The following is a 19,842-nucleotide window of genomic DNA, read 5'->3' on the forward strand; positions in this document are numbered from 1 at the left end:
AGTTAAATAAAGGTGAAATAAAGTCAGGGCTAGGATGTGGGTTATGGAGGGTCAGCCCCACAGAAAGCATGGAAACAATTGACCAGATAGAGCTGTCGTGTCTTTGGCTATGTCGGATTAAGTGATATGACATGCTATTATATAAAATAATTTCTCCGTAATTAATATTACCTGATTGAGCTAATCATGTAAATGTAATTAACTAGAGAGTCAGGGCACCACAAAATAATATTTATATAGCTGTTATCATCCGAATAAACTCTTAGACCTAGTAATATTTTACATCAATAGGTCGTCAATATTAATCGTCATTTTAATTCAGTCTCATCTGAAAGTTGTAAATTCTTGGTTATCTGCACGAACCCTGGCTAACAAGTTGAATCAGCAAAGCAAAATTGGGTTTAATTATTTATTTACTAAATACCTAACTAATCACACAGAATTACACATACACATAATTAAATCATAACTTGATTACAAATTACGTCATAAAGGAAAACGTCCCTAGCGGGCGGAACAGATATGACAGCTTGTTACACAAAAGAAAAGGGCTGGGTTGGAGTGAAAGAGTGGGAAGACCGAGGAACAAAGGGCGAAGCTGTGCTATAGTAAATACAGAATCTTATGCATTCTAAATTACCGCCCATTTGGAAAAGGAAAATGCAATAAATATTTACTCTGAGCTGCGTTTCAGTAGGTTGGTGGTAGATGGAAGGCCGTGTTGCCCAACCGAGTCCTTTGTAGAATGTCTCTGTTGGTAAATTGGATACATTGTAGTAACGTCGTATGTGGTAGACGGGAAACTGTCTGTTCCTTCCTAACCTGGTTTGCAGCTGCTGTTGCTAACTCAACGGCTAGGAGGTATCACTTCTGTAGTGAATAAGAGTTCAAAGTTCATACCATTAGCAAACAAAGCTCACGCTGATGTTGGCTTCGTTCTGTAGTTATTATCTGAACCATTCTGACATCGGACCGTCGTCCTCACATCCTCGGAAGAGGAGGTTATATTGTCGTCAAGGCTTTATATAGAAAGGGAGAGGAGGGCGTGTTTGACAAGTTTTATAGCCCATGTCCCTTCACAGGGGCCAAAACCCAAATCTCACATTTTAGAAGCAAAAAAATCAAATTTTATCCCATCACGAATAATTTAATATTCAAACATTTCAATTGAACAACAATTCCATGTGAATCCAATAACTCTGATGTGTAGACTTTCCACTGTAGAGTTTGTCATCTTATCATTGATGAGAATGTCTCAGATGACAACCGAACTGACATAATATTCATTAACCTCTTGAAACTCTGGGGGCAGTATTTCATTTTTGGATGAAAAACGTTCCCGTTTTAAACGGGATATTTTGTCACGACAAGTTGCTCGACTATGCATATAATTGACAGCTTTGGATAGAAAACACTGACGTTTCCAAAACTGCAAAGATATTGTCTGTGAGTGCAACAGAACTGATGTTACAGGCGAAACCCAGAGAAAAATCCAATCAGGAAGTGCCCCATTTTTTGAAAGCGCTGCATGCCAATGACTCCTTATATGGCTGTGAATGGGCTACGAATAAGCTTACGCTTTCTACGTATTCCCCAAGGTGTCTACAGCATTGTGATGTCTTTTTACGCATTTATGTTGAAGAATAGCCGTAAGGGACCACATTGAGCAAGTGGTCACATGATGGCTCCCGCAGAAAATCTTGCGTAAAGTACAGAAGTAGCCATTTTTCCAATCGCTTCTTATGAGAAACCAATTGTCCCGGTGGATATATTATCAAATAGATATGTGAAAAACACCTTGAGGATTGATTCTAAACAACGTTTGCCATGTTTCTGTCGATATTATGGAGCTAATTTGGAAAAAAGTTTGGCGTTGTAGTGACCGCATTTTCCGGTCGATTTCTCAGCCAAACGTGAAGAACAAACGGAGCTATTTCGCCTACAAAAATAATATTTTTGGAAAAAAGGAACATTTGCTATCTAACTGGGAGTCTCCTGAGTGAAAACATCCGAAGTTCTTCAAAGGTAAATGATTTAATTTGATTGCTTTTCTTATTTTCGTGAAAATGTTGCCTGCTGCTAGCAGGGCATAATGCTATGCTAGGCTATAATAAACTTACACAAATGCTTGTCTAGTGTTGGCTGTAAAGCATATTTTGAAAATCTGAGATGACAGTGTGATTAACAAAAGGCTAAGCTGTGTCTCAATATATTTCATTTGTGATTTTCATGAATAGGAAGATTTTCTAGGGATATTTATGTTCGCTGCGTTATGCTAATTCGTTTGAGGCGATGATTACGCTCCCGGATCCGGGTTTGAGAGTCGTAAGAAGTTTTAAGTACCACCGCATATGTTCAATTGGTCGGATTACCAGAATATAGTTCATTTCCCCCCACCTTCTGATGTTCCCAGAATCTCTATGAATCTCTCTATTAACCAAGGGTTTTGCAAATGTAACATCAGTAGGGTAGAGAGGGGAAAAGGGGGGGGAAAGAGGTATTTATGACTGTCATAAACCTACCCCCAGGCCAACTTCATGACAGAGCTCTGTACCATTGCTGATCCAAGGGTTTAGTATTATTGCTCTTTCAACAGGTTTACACCCCTTGTTGTGGGACACCCTTAAGGCTTAGATTGGAAAGGCTTAGTTTAGACTGTCTCAAGTCCAGAGAGAAAAAGTACCTCTTGCTGAACAGACAAAGATACTGCCTGATTGACAGTCAGACAGTTACAGGACTGTCTCAGTGTCACAGGATTTTCTTGACATACTATGTTAACTTCAGATTAATGTTATCACTGGGTTTAATACTACGGAAATACTAATTTTGATATTGTTATGTCACTGATACACTTTCCATGGAATGCCCAACATTCTGCTATGAACTACACGTGAAAGCCTGGCATCTTACAACTTTGAATTTGACATTTTTCCAGAGTGGAATGGAAACGTAATGCGAAACCTCTTGGATTGCAGTTCTCATGTAATGTGTTCCTGGTAGTACCGAGTCCTGAGCACAGATGCCTACATTTTCCTCACACATTCCAGAGCCTGGCTGGTGATGAGCCATTTCCCTTCCCTACAGGGGCCAGAGGATCAGCCCACATCAACAGCTACATCAAAGCCTTTCATTTCCTTCTATACGCTGACTCACACTATCATCATCATACCATCACACTGGATACCATTATCAACACTGAGTCAATACACTTCCCAGACGCACATTATCAAAATGTACGCAGGGAGGGATGCAAGTAGAGAACCATTCACACAGACTTGCAGGCGGCGCAAACAAGCGGACACAGACGACACATGATGCTCTTAAATTGGAAATGATAGAGATCTGGTTTCAAAGACACAGCTGCCATGTTGTCCCTCAGTTCTCGAAAACAAGCGTCGCAATCAAAACGGTCTTCCGCCTAACACAAACACAGGGTGGCGGAGTAAATGATTACATGTAATCTGACTATGAAACAACTAACCAGTTCCGTTACCAGCTAAAATATTGTAATCAGATTACAGACACTTTTGAAAAACTAGATGATTACTTATTGGATTAAATTCAGAAAGGAATCATTATGGCATCTTTGTTTTCTCAATGACATCAAATTCAGCGTTGAAACAAGGCCCAAGTCAGAGACCACTATGACGACACACCAAATGTGTTTGATCATTTTTGTTTTCTTCAAATGCCTAAAGGAAAGTAATCCAAAAGTAACAGTGATCAGATTACATTTGACCATTTTGGACAACTGGCAACTAGCAGATTACATTAAGAAAGTAACATACCCAACCCTGCATACACAGAGTATTGTCATTGACTGCAGTATAGATTGCATTTTAAGAATCTTTATAATGGCAGGGGATAAAAGCTAAATACTTTTTTTGTTCTTGGCCAGCTGCTTTGGAAACTCCTCAGAGTAGCTAAGCAAGCGAGCCACAAGCCGTTTTAGGTTTGCAGCTGCGTCATGTTGCTGCTAATACCAGTTCTTCAGAACTAGGGCCACGTTCCCAGCAGCCACGTTCAGCAGACAGACAAACGATGCGTTCACAGACAGAGGAATGCGATTATGATTGGAGCACAGGCCTGCAGGGCCTGGGCACTATAGGGTTAGCCGTTATATTACAAGGGGCTACGTTCTGCACACACTGCAGCACGACAGTGCACTGGGGAGAAGGTGAAGGCCATCGCACACAACAGCTTATCCACAGGGAATGATGTTTCACTTCAATGTAGCGAGGGGATGAATGCAATGAGGGTTTGATTTGTTTGAGCAATCCTGTAAAGGAAAGGCTTGTGGTTTTGTGTCTTAGCCCAATACTGCCAAAAGCTGATGTGTGTGTGTGTGTGTGTGTGTGTGTGTGTGTGTGTGTGTGTGTGTGTGTGAAAAGAACTGAAACAAGTTAGTGACACCACTGTAGGCGTGGGTGTGTGAGTATTCAACGCTGCCCTCCAGCATGTTTGATTAGGGCCTCTGGATCAAGGGCTGTTCCTTGGAGAGCCAGGTGAGCAGAGTGACAAGGAGGCTGATACCTGCTCAGCACTTTGCTATGTGATGAGTCAGAGCAGAGCCTGTGACAGCACAGGTACATTTCCACCCACCGTGACACACACACGGAGCTAGGCTGTGAACAACCTTTATACAGAGCCCCCCTTTTTTTTTTTAAAGAGTATTGCTATTTGCATTCAATTCCCTAAACTTTTCTCAATTTAGCTGTGAGAGATGGGTGGAACCAGCCTTTTTTCTTGCCCTCATTCAGAATGTTGATGAGCAATACTCATAAACTATCAACTGTCAGAAATTCAGAGATAATGAATTTCATCTTATTTTTTTATGAGAATGTGTTGGCACATTGGCATTCCTTCTCCAACACAAACCACACCAAGGATGTGAGGATGTATCCCAACAGTGCTTGGTTTGTAGGTTGCCATAGTGCCACTGCCATGGTGAGTCAGCATGTGATTCCCTCTGATAAGGTACGGTTTAACACAACGGGGAGGGAAAGAGCACCCGTGCCACTAAGTGCAGTGTTATAAGCGGAGGATGCTTCACTGTTGCTACATACACACTCAGCCCAAAATACTGCCCTGTCGGTGAGGCCAATCCCTTGAAATAAACACAGACATATCCCAAACTCTGAGACCAAGAGCTTAACACCTGTAGAATGTAATGCAGTAACTGCTCCCCCAAAAATCCCCAAAACCTTTTCTTTGACATTGTGTAACGTGTATACTCAGATATACTTTGCTTATGGCTACACTAGCCGATGTCAAGACTATCATGTGCACGAGTCAAATATATGTATGCCGGTGCACAACTGCCAATAAGGACCCTGATTCATTTGCAGTTCCTTCACAGCTGGGTTAATTCCAAAGGCCACGGGGAGAAGCTCTGACGCCGGAGCAGCAGTAGCTCAGCAACAGGAAGGAAACAGGACACCAGAGGAGACGCACAAACCCACTGAACTGGTCACAAGGCCCTTGACATGTTCGTGACAGTCGGGCCATAGTAAGCCTGCTGAGAACAAACAGTGAATGTAATCCATTCAGAGGGGAGTGAGTCGGAGCTACGGGTGTAAATAATATACGATGACATGAACAAACCATAAAAAGGCTATTTTTGAAAATGTGGTGGACATTGGTCTTCTCATATGATCCAAGAAGATGAGGACTTTAAACTAACGTTTAGTAGACTCCTAAGTCAATTAGGGTTCTTTATCAGCTGCTTTAACTGCATCACCAAGGCTGCGTTTACACAGGCAGTCCAATTCTGATCTTCATTTTTCCACACTAAATTGGTCCTTTGACCAATCACATCAGGTCTTTTCAAATGAGATATTTTTCAGAGTTGACTAATTAGAGAAAAAAATATCAGAAATGTTCTGCCTGAGTAAACGCAGCCCAAGGCATGTCATCAGACCTTCATTACCATGTTAATTGTTCAGTAGGACACACCATAGCAAACAAATTAACATTTGCATTTATAATTGGACAGATCCAGGAAGTTCCTCCCGCTTCAGGGAAAGGGGATACCTAGTCAGTTGAACAACTGAAAGCATTCAAGAAAAATGTGTCTTCTGCATTTAATCCATCTCCTCTGAATCAAAGAGGTGAGGGAGGCTTCCTTAAATCGACGTCCTCATCATTGGAGCCTGGGGAGCAGTTGTTGTTGGGGGGTTAACTGCCTTGCTCAAGGGCTGATTACAACCAGCGACCTTTCGGATACTGGCCCAACACTCTTAAGCGCTAGGCTACCTGCTGCCAAAATTAAGGTTTACTCCGTTTTCAACCGTTTGGTGCCTACTGAACGTGTCCCTTGTAATTGATGGAGAACACGTCTAATTAACAGTCTTTTGATCAATGCCGCCACCTCACCCACCCGCATACCACCCAGTCATTCGTCCAGTCTCACATACTCAGCCTTCACATCTTATCCCCAGCTGGACATTACATCTGATGCTTTCTTCTCCAGATCCCTATTGCCATTTCCTCCTTGGTCCATGTTTCCATTTCTGCGGTGGCTAGTACACAATAGACTATGTAATACACCACTATGGGGCAAAGCCTTCTCCGAATACAAATGGGGGCTAAAAAGGTCATTATATGGTGAGCTATTTCCCAACATCTTTGTCCAGGTTCTTTAATTTGTACATCAGCAAGCAAGCAAACACCAAGGCCTAGCTCGACATTAACAATTGTCCTCCTGACTGGGACAAGAACATAGAATTTAAGTTCTATGAACGGATAAGTAAAACATATATATATATATTTTTAAATAACTATAAAATCACACAATCACAATGTCAAACAATTACTCCGATCAGAATAATATTCAAATCCTTTTTCATATTAAAAATGCCTACATTTCAAAGTGTAGGCTAGAGTCTCATGTCCAAAGCGATGCTGATATGAGCCTTTTAATTACATAAATATAGGTTAAAAGCCAGTCATATTTGACACATAATGAAAGATAATTAACATCGTCTAAATACTTGATTAATATGCCATTGAAACAAGCATTTTTCTCATGTTCCATTGGTTTTCAAAATCAACTTTATTTTATTGTCCAGCAGCCAATAACAGAATTCTAGTCATATTTGTAACCCATACTAGTTGATGCATCTTTAAAACTCCCCTCTTACTTAATTTCTAAAGGATATTTTCATCTCTGTCACATTAAACAAATTGTACGTGCAGTGCGCTTTTGAGACAGTGTTTTCCCCCTTATTGCATTTTGGAGCATTCACGCATTGTTGAACTTATAATATGAAGTAATAAATATGTATCAACATTTTAAGCTAAACGGTCTGACCTGCTGCATCAGCCTCATTGGACACCCTTAATTTCGAGCCCTGGAGGGAATTATTTTAAAAAGACAAGTATTTGGTTGTAATTGCAATGTTGCAATATTTTATAGGCTACCAAGGATGGCCAACCATCCTCTAGGAGAGCCTTAAAAAGAAAGAAAAAAAAGCCAATAGGCAGAGTGTTGCCTAGATTTCTGTCTGATTCTCTATGGTAAAAAAATCTAATGCATTTTATTTTGTAAAGTGGACAAGCAACTTGAGATTTTGGACAAGTAAAAAAAAAAAAAATCCTAAAGACAAGTAGCTAAAAGGTTTGTCACGCCCTGTAAGTAGGGGGATGCAAAAGGTCGGAACTTCAACGAAACTCTTCCATTGGGGGTTAAGCCCGGGAATTTGGGAAATTTTGTTTAGAATTCATCAAAAAAGTTAGCTTATAACAGTGAACCATTTTTTGTGGGATACACATAAGGTCGTGGCATATTTTGGTTAAACTATCCCCAATTCAATAGAATTCTTCCATCACATGTACAGCTGTTTCTCAAGATCTTGCACACTAATGAGATGCTATTGAGCCCACACTACTGCACTGTCTAAGCCAAGGACTACATGCTTTCTGGTAAGTTTTGATTACAATACTGGGTGGGGTGAATATGCACTGCTCAAAAAAATAAAGGGAACACTTAAACAACACAATGTAACTCCAAGTCAAATCACACAATGTCCACTTAGGAAGCAACACTGATTGACAATACATTTCACATGCTGTTGTGCAAATGGAATAAACAACAGATGGAAATTATAGGCAATTAGCAAGACACCCCCAATAAAGGAGTGGTTCTGCAGGTGATAACCACAGACCACTTCTCAGTTCCTATGCTTCCTGGCTGATGTTTTGGTCACTTTTGAATGCTGCCGGTGCTTTCACTCTAGTGGTAGCATGAGACGGAGTCTACAACCCACACAAGTGGCTCAGGTAGTGCAGCTCATCCAGGATGACACATCAATGCGAGCTGTGGCAAGAAGGTTTGCTGTGTCGGTCAGCGTAGTGTCCAGAGCATGGAGGCGCTACCAGGAGATAGGCCAGTACATCAGGAGACGTGGAGGAGGCCGTAGGAGGCAACAACCGAGCAGCAGGACCGCTACCTCCGCCTTTGTGCAAGGAGTAGCAGGAGGAACACTGCCAGAGCCCTGCAAAATGACCTCCAGCAGGCCACAAATGTGCATGTGTCTGCTCAAACGGTCAGAAACAGACTCCATGAGGGTGGTATGAGGGCCTGACGTCCACAGGTGGGGGTTGTGCTAACAGCCCAACACTGTGCAGGATGTTTGGTATTTGCCAGAGAACACCAAGATTGGCAAATTCGCCACTGGCGCCCTGTGCTCTTCACAGATGAAAGCAGGTTCACACTGAGCACATGTGACAGACTTGACAGTCTGGAGACGCCGTGGAGAACGTTCTGCTGCTTGCAACATCCTCCAGCATGACCGGTTTGGCGGTGGGTCAGTCATGGTGTGGGGTGGCATTTCTTTGGGGGGCCGCACAGCCCTCCATGTGCTCGCCAGAGGTAGCCTGACTGCCGTTAGGTACCGAGATGAGATCCTCAGACCCCTTGACCATATGCTGGTGCGGTTGGCCCTGGGTTCCTCCTAATGCAAGACCTCATGTGGCTGGAGTGTGTCAGCAGTTCCTGCAAGAGGAAGGAATTGATGCTATGGACTGGCCCGCCCGTTCCCCAGACCTGAATCCAATTGAGCACATCTGGGACATCATGTCTCACTCCATCCACCAACGCCACGTTGCACCACAGACTGTCCAGGAGTTGGCGGATGCTTTAGTCCAGGTCTGGGAGGAAATCCCTAAGGAGACCATCCGCTACCTCAACAGGAGCATGCCCAGGCGTTGTAGGGAGGTCATACAGGCACGTGGAGGCCACACACACTACTGAGCCTCATTTTGACTTGTTTTAAGGACATTACATCAAAGTTGGATCAGTCTGTAGTGTGGTTTTCCACTTTAATTTTTAGTGTGACTCCAAATCCAGACCTCCATGGGTTGATAAATTTGATTTCCATTGATAATTTGTGTGATTTTATTGTCAGCACATTCAACTATGTAAAGAAAATAGTATTTAATAAGAATATTTCATTCAGATCTAGGATATGTTATTTTAGTGTTCCCTTTATTTTTTGAGCAGTGTATTTTATATGACATACATGATTTTTTGTTAACTAGTAAATACTAGCCTACAGCAAAATGTGTTGAAATTATTTCTAACTAAACAATTTCTGCTAGTTAGTTTTTGCTACCATGTGGGTTTTAGCGTGCATAAACCTGCTAACTGTGGAGTGTTAATTCACCTGTTTCCATACATGTTTCATTTTAAAACATGTATCTTACAAAGGACTTGTTTAATCTATCTGCTTAACTATTTCTGAACATGGAATTGTATTTATTTATTTTTACTCATTTGTTTCTCATCTTTACAGGAAAATGCCACAGGCACTATCTGATGTGTGGAGACATTTCACTGCTGCTAATGTAGAAGGAAAAGCTGTGTACATTTGCAAATACTGTGCCAAATCATATGCAAAGAATGCAACAAAGATGCAGAATCATCTGACCAAGTGCATAGTTCCCTCAGTGCTCACAACAAGCAACCTCTGACAAAAGTCCCTCAACTTATATTCGAGGTGAAAATTATGAATCAGACACCTTATCGATAGCAACAGCTCATGGTCCTCCTGGAATCAGAAGATTTTTTGAATAAATAAAGGAACGTAGTTAGAGAAATGCTGATGAACGTCTTGCTCGAGCTGTGTATGCAACTGGTTCACCCACATCACCACCATTAGCTGTGCTGCTCATGCATTGAACCTGCTCCTCAAGGACATCATGGCACTGAAAACAATGGATACACTATACAAGAGAGACAAGGAAATGGTTAGGTATGTGAAGGGTAATCAAGTTATAGCAGCAATCTACCTCACCAAGCAAAGTGAGAAGAATAAGAGCACCACATTGAAGCTGCCCAGCAACACCCGTTCCTGGAGGGGAAGGATTCTCTCCAAGAAATGGCCATATCACAGTCTGCCGATATGGACAACCCCATCAAGAGGATCCTCCAGGATGATCTATTTTGGGAGAGTGGTAAACAGCCTGAAACCTATAGCAGTAGCCATTGCACGGACTGAGGGAGACAGTGCCACCCTGTCTGATGTTCAGACTCTGCTGGCAGATGGAAGAGAAGAAATCAATCCATACTGCCCAAGTATGCTGGCAAGAGCATCCTGTCTGATGCAGAAATCAACAAGGCCTATGGTGTCATCACTTCCGGAACACACACACACACCAAAGCACGCAATAGGCTGACCAATACAGGGGTCGAAAAATTGGTGGCCATCCGGGCAAATTTTAGGCTTTTTGAGCCTGACAACGAGCCATCCTCAACAAGGTTGGAAAGTGACAGTGAAGATGAGGTGGACATTGAGGTCCAGGGAGAAGACATGGAAGCCTGAGCGGAAGACAACCAAAGCTTTAGTTTCTAGACAATAATTTTACAGATGTATGTTGAAAACATTTTTGGGAGATGCGATGGATCATTGGGGATACGATGGATCAAAGGCGGAGTTGTTGCAAACATTTACCAAAACAAAAAAAATATGTTTTCATCTTTTGAGCTTGTAGTCATGAAATCTATTCAGCCTACTCAATCACTTTTTATAGCTACAGTTTACAGGCCTCCTGGGCCATATACAACGTTCCTCACTGAGTTCCCTAAGTTCCTATCGGAAGTTGTATTCATAGCAGATAATATCCTAATTTTTGGTGACTTTAATATTCACATGGAAAAGTCCACAGACCCACTCCAAAAGGCTTTCGGAGCCATCATCGACTCAGTGGGTTTTGTCCAACATGTCTCTGGACCTACTCACTGTCACAGTCATTCTCTGGACCTAGTTTTGTCCCATGGAAATAATGTTGTGGATCTTAATGTTTTTCCTCATAATCCTGCACTATCGGACCACCATTTTATTACGTTTGTAATTGCAACAAACAATCTGCTCAGACCCCAACCAAGGAACATCAAAAGGCGTGCTATAAATTCACAGACAACACAAAGATTCATTGATGCCCTTCCAGACTCCCTCTGTCTACCAAAGGACGTCAGAGGACAAAAATCCATGAACCACCTAACTGAGGAACTCAATTTAACATTACGCAATACACTAGATGCAGTTGCACCCCTAAAAACATTTCTCATAAGAAACTAGCTCCCTGGTATACAGAAAATACCCGAGCTCTGAAGCAAGCTTCCAGAAAATTGGAACGGAAATGGCACCACACCACACTGGAAGTCTTCTGACTAGCTTGGAAAGACAGTACCATGCAGTATCGAAGAGCCCTTACTGCTGCTCGATCATCCTATTTTTCCAACTTAATTGAGGAAAATAAGAACAATCCAAAATTTATTTTTGATACTGTCGCAAAGCTAACTAAAAAGCAGCATTCCCCAAGAGATGATGGCTTTCACTTCAGCAGTAATAAATTCATGAACTTCTTTGAGGAAAAGATCGTGATTATTAGAAAGCAAATTACGGACTCCTCCTTAAATTTGCGTATTCCTTCAAAACTCAGTTGTCCTGAGTCCATACAACTCTGCCAGGACCTAGGATCAAGAGAGACACTCAAGTGTTTTAGTACTATATCTCTTGATACGATGATGAAAATAAACATGGCCTCTAAACCTTCAAGCTGCATACTGGACCCTATTCCAACTAAACTACTGAAAGAGCTGCCTCCTGTGCTTGGCCCTACTATGTTGAACATAATAAACGGCTCTCTATCCACCGGATGTGTACCAAACTCACTAAAAGTGGCAGTAATAAAGCCTCTCTTGAAAAAGCCAAACCTTGACCCAGAAAATATAAAAAACTATCGGCCTATATCAAATCTTCCACTCCTCTCAAACATTTTAGAAAAGGCTGTTGCGCAGAAACTCACTGCCTTCCTGAAGACAAACAATGTATACGAAATGCTTCAGTCTGGTTTTAGACCCCATCATAGCACTGAGACTGCACTTGTGAAGGTGGTAAATTACCTTTTAATGGCATCAGAGGCTTTGCATCTGTCCTCGTGCTCCTAGACCTTAGTGCTGCTTTTGATACCATCGATCACCACATTCTTTTGGAGAGATTGGAAACCCAAATTGGTCTACACGGACAAATTCTGGCCTAGTTTAGATCTTATCTGTCGGAAAGATATCAGTTTGTCTCTGTGAATGGTTTGTCCTCTGACAAATCAACTGTAAATTTCGGTGTTCCTCAAGGTTCCGTTTTAGGACCACTATTGTTTTCACTATATATTTTACCTCTTGGGGATGTCAATCAAAAACATAATGTTAACTTTCACTGCTATGCGGATGACACGCAGCTGTACATTTCAATGAAACATGGTGAAGCCCCAAAATTGCCCTCGCTAGAAGCCTGTGTTTCAGACATAAGGAAGTGGATGGCTGCAAACCTTCTACTTTTAAACCCGGACAAAACAGAGATGCCTGTTCTAGGTCCCGAGAAACAAAGAGATCTTCTGTTGAATCTGACAATTAATCTTAATGGTTGTACAGTCGTCTCAAATAAAACTGAAGGACCTCGCCGTTACTCTGGACCCTGATCTCTCTTTTGAAGAACATATCAACACCATTTCAAGGACAGCTTTTTTCCATCTACGTAACATCGCAAAAATCAGAAACTTTCTGTCAAAAAATGATGCAGAAAAATGTATCCATGCTTTTGTTACTTCTAGGTTAGACTACTGCAATGCTCTACTTTCCGGCTACCCGGATAAAACACTAAATATTCTTCAGTTAGTGCTAAATACGGCAGCTAGAATCCTGACTAGAACCCCAAATTTGTATCATATTACTCCAGTGCTAGCCTCCTTACACTGGCTTCCTGTCAAGGCAAGGGCTGATTTCAAGGTTTTACTGCTAACCAACAAAGCATTACATGGGCTTGCTCCTACCTATCTCTCTGAGTTGGTCCTGCCGTACATACCTACACGTACGCTACGGCCACAAGAAGCAGGCCTAATTGTCCCTAGAATTTCTAAGCAAACAGCTGGAGGCAGGGCTTTCTCCTATAGAGCTCCATTTTTATGGAATGGTCTGCCTACCCATGTGAGAGACACAAACTCGTTCTCAACCTTTAAGTCTTTACTGAAGACCCATCTCTTCAGTGGGTCATATGATTGAGTGTAGTCTGGCCCAGGAGTGTGAAGGTGAACGGAAAGGCTCTGGAGCAACGAACCACCCTTGCTGTCTCTGACTGGCCGGTTCCTCTCTTTCCACTGGGATTCTCTGCCTCTAACCCTATTACAGGGGCTGAGTCACTGGCTTACTGGTGCTCTTTCTTGCCGTCACTAGGAGGGGTGCGTCATTTGAGTGAGTTGAGTCACTGATGTGATCTTCCTGTCTGGGTTGGCGCCCCCCCCTTGGGTTGTGCCGTGGCGGAGATCTTTGTGGGCTATACTCGGACTTGATCCAGGATGGTAGGTTGGTGGTTGAAGATATCCCTCTAGTGGTATGGGGGCTGTGCTTTGGCAAAGTGGGTGGGGTTATATCCTTCCTGTTTGGCACGGTCCGGGGGTATCATCGGATGGGGCCACAGTGTCTCCTGACCCCTCCTGTCTCAGCCTCCAGTATTTATGCTGCAGTAGTTCATGTGTCGGGGGGCTAGGGTCAGTTTGTCATATCTGGAGTACTTCTCCTGTCTTATCCGGTGTCCTGTGTGAATTTAAGTATGCTCTCTCCAATTCTCTCTCTATCTCGGAGGACCTGAGCCCTAGGACCATGCCTCAGGACTACCTGGAATGATGACTCCTTGCTGTCCCAAGTCCACCTGACCGTGCTGCTGCTCCAGTTTCAACTGTTCTGCCTGTGATTATTATTATTATTATTTGACCATGCTGGTCATTTATGAACATTTGAACATCTTGGCCATGTTCTGTTATAATCTCCACCCGGCACAGCCAGAAGAGGACTGGCCACCCCTCATAGCCTGGTTCCTCTCTAGGTTTCTTCCTAGGTTTTGGCCTTTCTAGGGAGTTTTTCCTAGCCACTGTGCTTCTACACCTGCATTGTTTTCTGTTTGGGGTTTTAGGCTGGGTTTCTGTATAGCACATTGAGATATCAGCTGATGTACGAAGGGCTATATAAATAAATTTGATTTGGGGATCATTCAATATTCCGTTTATTTTGTTGTTCAGTGAAATCATCCCATGTGACGAGTCAACTCATTTAATTACAGTTCAATTCATAACTAAATTGCTTTTTTATTTAAATTGGAAGGATTTCATAATTTGCAATTATGTCTACTTATGATAAGGTAAAAGGTTTATGTTTCTATAGCCAATGCAAAAAGTATCTACATTTAAATGGTATTCATATTAATTTGCATATATTTCCATTAATTCCCATATATGTTCGTTAATTCCCATGGAAAGTTTCCACTTCTGAATATTCCCCAAAATGTGCAACCCTACATGTAAGTCTACACTGATGTGTGAGAAAAGAGCATAGCCCACTGTCATCTTATGTACATAAACAGGACGACTCTCCAAAGATGGGAACTTGGTTTTGGTCTATTTATAATGTTATTTGCTCTCCAAGGGTTGACCAGGCTTCTCAGTAGACAGACATTTTAAAAAGCACTAGTAGGTCAGGAGGACTGAATGTGTGGAGTCATATGACCAACCATAGATACCTTCAGAGACGTAGGCAGACACAAGATGCTGCGAACCAATCAGAAAGTCCCGGTGCTACCCCCATTGCCTGGGGTTTGCTGATGCTGCACGGCAGAGCAGAGTCCAGCAGCACTCCATCCACTGAGCAACTTGTCAATTATTGAGCTGAACAAAGTGCTAATGAGCTGTGTGACCTGGCTGGCTGGCTGTGTGAAGCTCCAATAGTAGTAGTAGTCAGAACTAGCCTCATTTGCCAGATGTTGAAGCTTTACTAGAATTAGACCCATGAAGCCAAAGCATCCAGTACAGAGAGAATTTAGATGAATATGAATGAATTTAGTGAAAGGCTGATGCTCCTATGTGACAGTTATTCTTTTGATGAACCAAGCAATCGTATGTTGGCATTAGATTTGAGTATAATGACATGGAGCTACAATGGAATCCTATGGAAAAATTAAGCAACGTTTTAGGTTTTTATTCCACTTTCACAAACTCTTTGTCAAAGACCAATGGTCAGATACTGTGGGTCCCACCTGACCCTCTTTGTCAAAGACCAATGGTCAGATACTGTGGGTCCCACCTGACCCAACAGAATAGCAAAACCGACCTGCAGTACATACTGTAGGCTCTCCAATCCAGTGGACAGTCACCTCTAAATCCACTGGTCTGGATTAATTCTGCAGCCCCGAGGCTTCATCTGACCAGCCATGTTTAACATATCCCTGCTTGATACCCGAGAGTGCTCGATCAACACTACCCCTGGTCTGTCTGACTGCCTGCCTCAGAGCTGCAGGGTGGGGAATGAGAGGAGCGGACATGACAGTAGTGTACCTCTAGGCATGCCCTATCAGCTCTTTCACCAATCCATTGTTTCAGTACTCCCAAAAATCAAGGGGTCAATCTCTAGAGTCTAGACTAGAGGGATGGCTCAAATGCAGTGATCACTCCTCCTGCCAGAGACATTTTGAATAGCTTACACATGGAGCACTACAAGCAAAGATACTTTTGCATTTAGGCTATTTTATGGTCGATAATAATATCATCAGTGATCATTTGGAAAGCTCCAATGGTATCTTTACCATCCATTTACATTTTGTATGATCACGTTTCTCAATAATCCCAGACATATGCTAATAACATCATGTAAAATACCAGACGGTGGCTCGAAGCGCACTAGTTGGGTCTAGGTAACAACGGTTAACTAAGCAAACGCATTGGACAGTGAATGGGAGAGCATCGTTACTGTCTGGAAATATGGAGTTATTCTATGTATGGACCCATATGGCATTTCAGTATTGACTGTGAATTAGGCTAGGCCTAGTCCACTCCAAGAGAAAAATATTTGCCCTTGTATCATAACAGCAGTAGCAGAGTATTATGACAAAAAAAAGCACAGAGAAAACGTTAGCTCTATGCTCATACTTACTGCTGACTTTCATACTGCCAAATGCTGAAGGCTGCGGCACCGCTTTGCAGCTCTCTGCGAAGGAGGTGGTTCTGGGCCGACCCGACATATTCCAATCCAAGTTATCCCTGCTTCGTCTTCAGTCGAATCGTACTTTTTCCAGTTCTATTAGTCTTCGACTGTCCTCTGTAGAATGCGTTGTTTTTTTATTTTAAAAAATGTAAAAGAAAATTGGTAGCCAATTCCACGATAGAGGTCTGCTTCTTCTTATATCGTTCTAACACGAGCTAGCCAGCCAGCTAGCTAGCGAACTAATTTCGAACCGGTCAGCTGTGTCTGTTCTCGAGCTGTCGTCCAGCCACATTCAGCAATAATCTGTCATCCCTTTTATTTTGTATGTTCCTTTCACTTACCTAGGCTAACGTTATAAAGGCATTCTAGAAAATAACGGCCTGAGCCAGGTGTCTCATAAAATTGGGCCTCTCAAAGTTGCCAGTCCATTAAAAAAACAACGCGGTAAAGAGGAATAGGCTACATACAATGGCATGAACGACAAGTCTGCTTACGTTGAATGATTCTCAAAATAAAACAATATCAGGTCCAATAGCTAATCTTCATATTCTTATATTGACACTAAAGGATCCGACAGCACCAGCCATGGCGGCTCCCAGTGTCAGACCGACCAACATTCAAATCGGACACAAATGAACAAAATTCCAGATTTCAGGCCGAAAGAAACGCACCGACGTTTCTTTGAGAACTTCGCCCCCATAAACACAGAAGCAATTGTCGATAGTCCTTGCTGGCTGACGACGACGTGAAAGACTATTCCAAATGTATTTTTTTGTTGAAAACAGTCATGCTACCGCTCCACTAAATGTGAAATTCTCTTTTGATTCCTTCTTTCTCTGTCTGCTAGTTCTCTTTGTCAGACTACGACCAAAACAACGCAAATTACTTAAACTATTGAGTGGGTGAACCTCTTTCACGATCTCCACTAGATAGCCCAGCTACAGAGTCAGAGTGCCTATATTGTAAAGGCTCATGAAAATAAAACATGTATTTTTTGTCTTAATTTAAGGCCATGGTTAGGCATACGGTTATCAACGGGGTTATGATTAAAAACACATTTTATGAAAATACATTTTAGAAATGGGCGGGGTGTAAGACTTTGTGGCTGTGGTAACTAGGGACAAACCGCTACGGCCTCTACGCAAATCTAAAACTACGGGAATATCGAATTGTGCATGCTCAGGCAGACGCGAGGAGGTTACGTCGACCAATCCAAAGCGAATCCATACGAAATGTGTGTAGAGACCTCAAGCCCAATGAGCGCGTTTATGTCTTTAGTCTACTGCCGCTATTGTCAAGAAAAATAAAAGGTACTTGGACATAACGACATAATGGTGCAGTAACGTGTATTCATGGATACCAAGGAAAGCCAGGCGTAGCAAAATATTTGACAAATAAAACAATTGAAACATTCTCTTTCGTCTCTCTCTCTTTTCAATAATTTTCCATCAATTCGCAAGTGTCTTGATTCTCACAGGAGAAAGCATCCAAGCGAGCGAAACAGCGCCACTCTGTTTCAGTATGTGAAGCCTACGGAAAATATTCAGACCCCTTGACTTTTTCCACATTTTGTTACCTTACAGTTCTACAATTGATTAAATCGTTTTTTCCCTCATCAATCTACACACAATAACCAATAATGACAAAGCAAAAGTATTTATTTTTTTATTTTTTTGCTAATTTATTACAAATAAAAAAGTGAAATATCACATTTCCATAAGTATTCAGACCTTTTACACAGTACTTTGTTGTAGCTCCTTTGGCAGCGATCACAGCATTGAGTCTTGTGTATGACGCTACATTCTTCTCAGCAGATCCTCTCAAGCTCTGTCAGGTTGGATGGAGAGATGTTTGATCTGGTTCAAGTCCAGGCTCTGGCTGGGCCACTCAAGGACATTCAGAGACTTGTCCCGAAGCCACTCCTGCATTATCTTGGCTGTGTGCTTAGGGTCATTATCCTGTTGGAAGGTGAACCTTCGCCCCAGTTTGAGGTCCTGAGCACTCTGGAGCAGGTTTTCATCAAGGATCTCGCTGTACTTTGCTCAGTTCATCTTTGCCTCAATCCTGACTAGTCTCCCATTCCCTGCCGCTGAAAAACATCCTCACAGCATGATGCTGCCACCACCATGCTTCACCGTAGGGATGGTGCCAGGTTTCCTCCAGACGTGACGCTTGGAATTCAGGCCAAAGAGTTCAATCTTGGTTTCATCAGACCAGAGAATCTTGTTTCTCATGGTCTGAGAGTCTTCAGGGGCTTTTTGGCTAACTCCAAAAGGCCTGTCATGTGCCTTTTATTGAGGAGTGGCTTACATCTAGCCACTCTACCATAAAGGCCTGATTGGTGGAGTGCTGCAGAGATGGTTGTCCTTCTGGAAGGTTCTCCCATCTCCACAGAGGAAATCTAGAGCTCTGTCAGAGTGACCATCGAGTTATTGGTCACCTCCCTGATCAAGGCCCTTTTCCCTGATTGCTCAGTTTGGCTGGGCGGCCAGCTCTAGGAAGAGTCTTGATGGTTCCGAACTTCTTCCATTTAAGAATGATGGAGTCCACTGTGTTCTTGGGGACCTTCAATGGTGCAGAATTTTTTTGGTACCCTTTGCCAAATCTGTGCCTTGACACAATCCTTTCTCTGAGCTCTAAGGACAATTCCTTCAACCTCATGGCTTGGTTATTGCTCTGACATGCACTGTCAACTTTGGGTCTTTATATAGACAGGTGTGTGCCTTTCAAAATCATGTCCAATCAATTGAATTTACCACAAGTAGACTCCAATCAAGTTGTAGAAACATCTCACGGTATCATGTTTTTAGGGAAGACCCAGATGCAGACAGTGTTGAAGTAACATCAGTTTATTTCTAGAACAGGGGCAGGCAAAACGACAAGGGCAGGAAGAGGTCAGTAATCCAGATCAGAGTCCAAAAGGTACAGAACGGCAGGCAGTCTCAGCGTCAGGGCAGGCACATGTCAATAACCCAGTGTGGTGGGACAAGGTACAGGACGACAGGCAGGATTAGGGTCAGGGCAGGCAGAAAACAAGAACTAGAAACAGATAGAAGCAAAGGGGAAAACGCTGGTAGGCTTGACGAAGAAAACAAACTGGCAACAAACAAACAGAGAACACAGGTGATAATGAGGGGAGATGGTAGACACCTGGTGGGGGGTGGAGACAAGCACAAAAACAGGTGAAACAGATCAGGATGTGACACAAGGATGATCAATGGAAACAGGATGCACCTGAGCTCAATTTCGAGTCTCAAAGCAAAGGGTCTGAATACTTATGTAAATAAGGTATTTCTGTTTTTTGTATCAATACATTT

General features: G+C 42.5%; 1 protein-coding gene across 4 annotated transcripts in view; it reads right to left on the reverse strand.

Moving 5' to 3' along the window:
- The window catches only part of LOC139413088 (glycogen synthase kinase-3 beta-like), a 53,598-nt gene extending 36,218 nt beyond the window's left edge, over positions 1-17,380 (reverse strand). For 2 of the 4 annotated variants that reach the window (XM_071160138.1, XM_071160136.1), the window contains exon 1: positions 16,475-16,804. In XM_071160138.1, coding sequence (XP_071016239.1) covers positions 16,475-16,562 — 88 coding nt within the window. In that variant the 5' untranslated portion in view covers positions 16,563-16,804. Of the gene's footprint in view, positions 1-16,474 lie in introns of all 4 variants that reach the window. The other 2 variants (XM_071160139.1, XM_071160140.1) reach the window with 2 other exon arrangements.
- Positions 17,381-19,842: the final 2,462 nt, after the last annotated feature.

Source organism: Oncorhynchus clarkii, chromosome 7 (assembly GCF_045791955.1).
Source record: "Oncorhynchus clarkii lewisi isolate Uvic-CL-2024 chromosome 7, UVic_Ocla_1.0, whole genome shotgun sequence".
Classification (NCBI taxonomy): domain Eukaryota; kingdom Metazoa; phylum Chordata; class Actinopteri; order Salmoniformes; family Salmonidae; genus Oncorhynchus; species Oncorhynchus clarkii.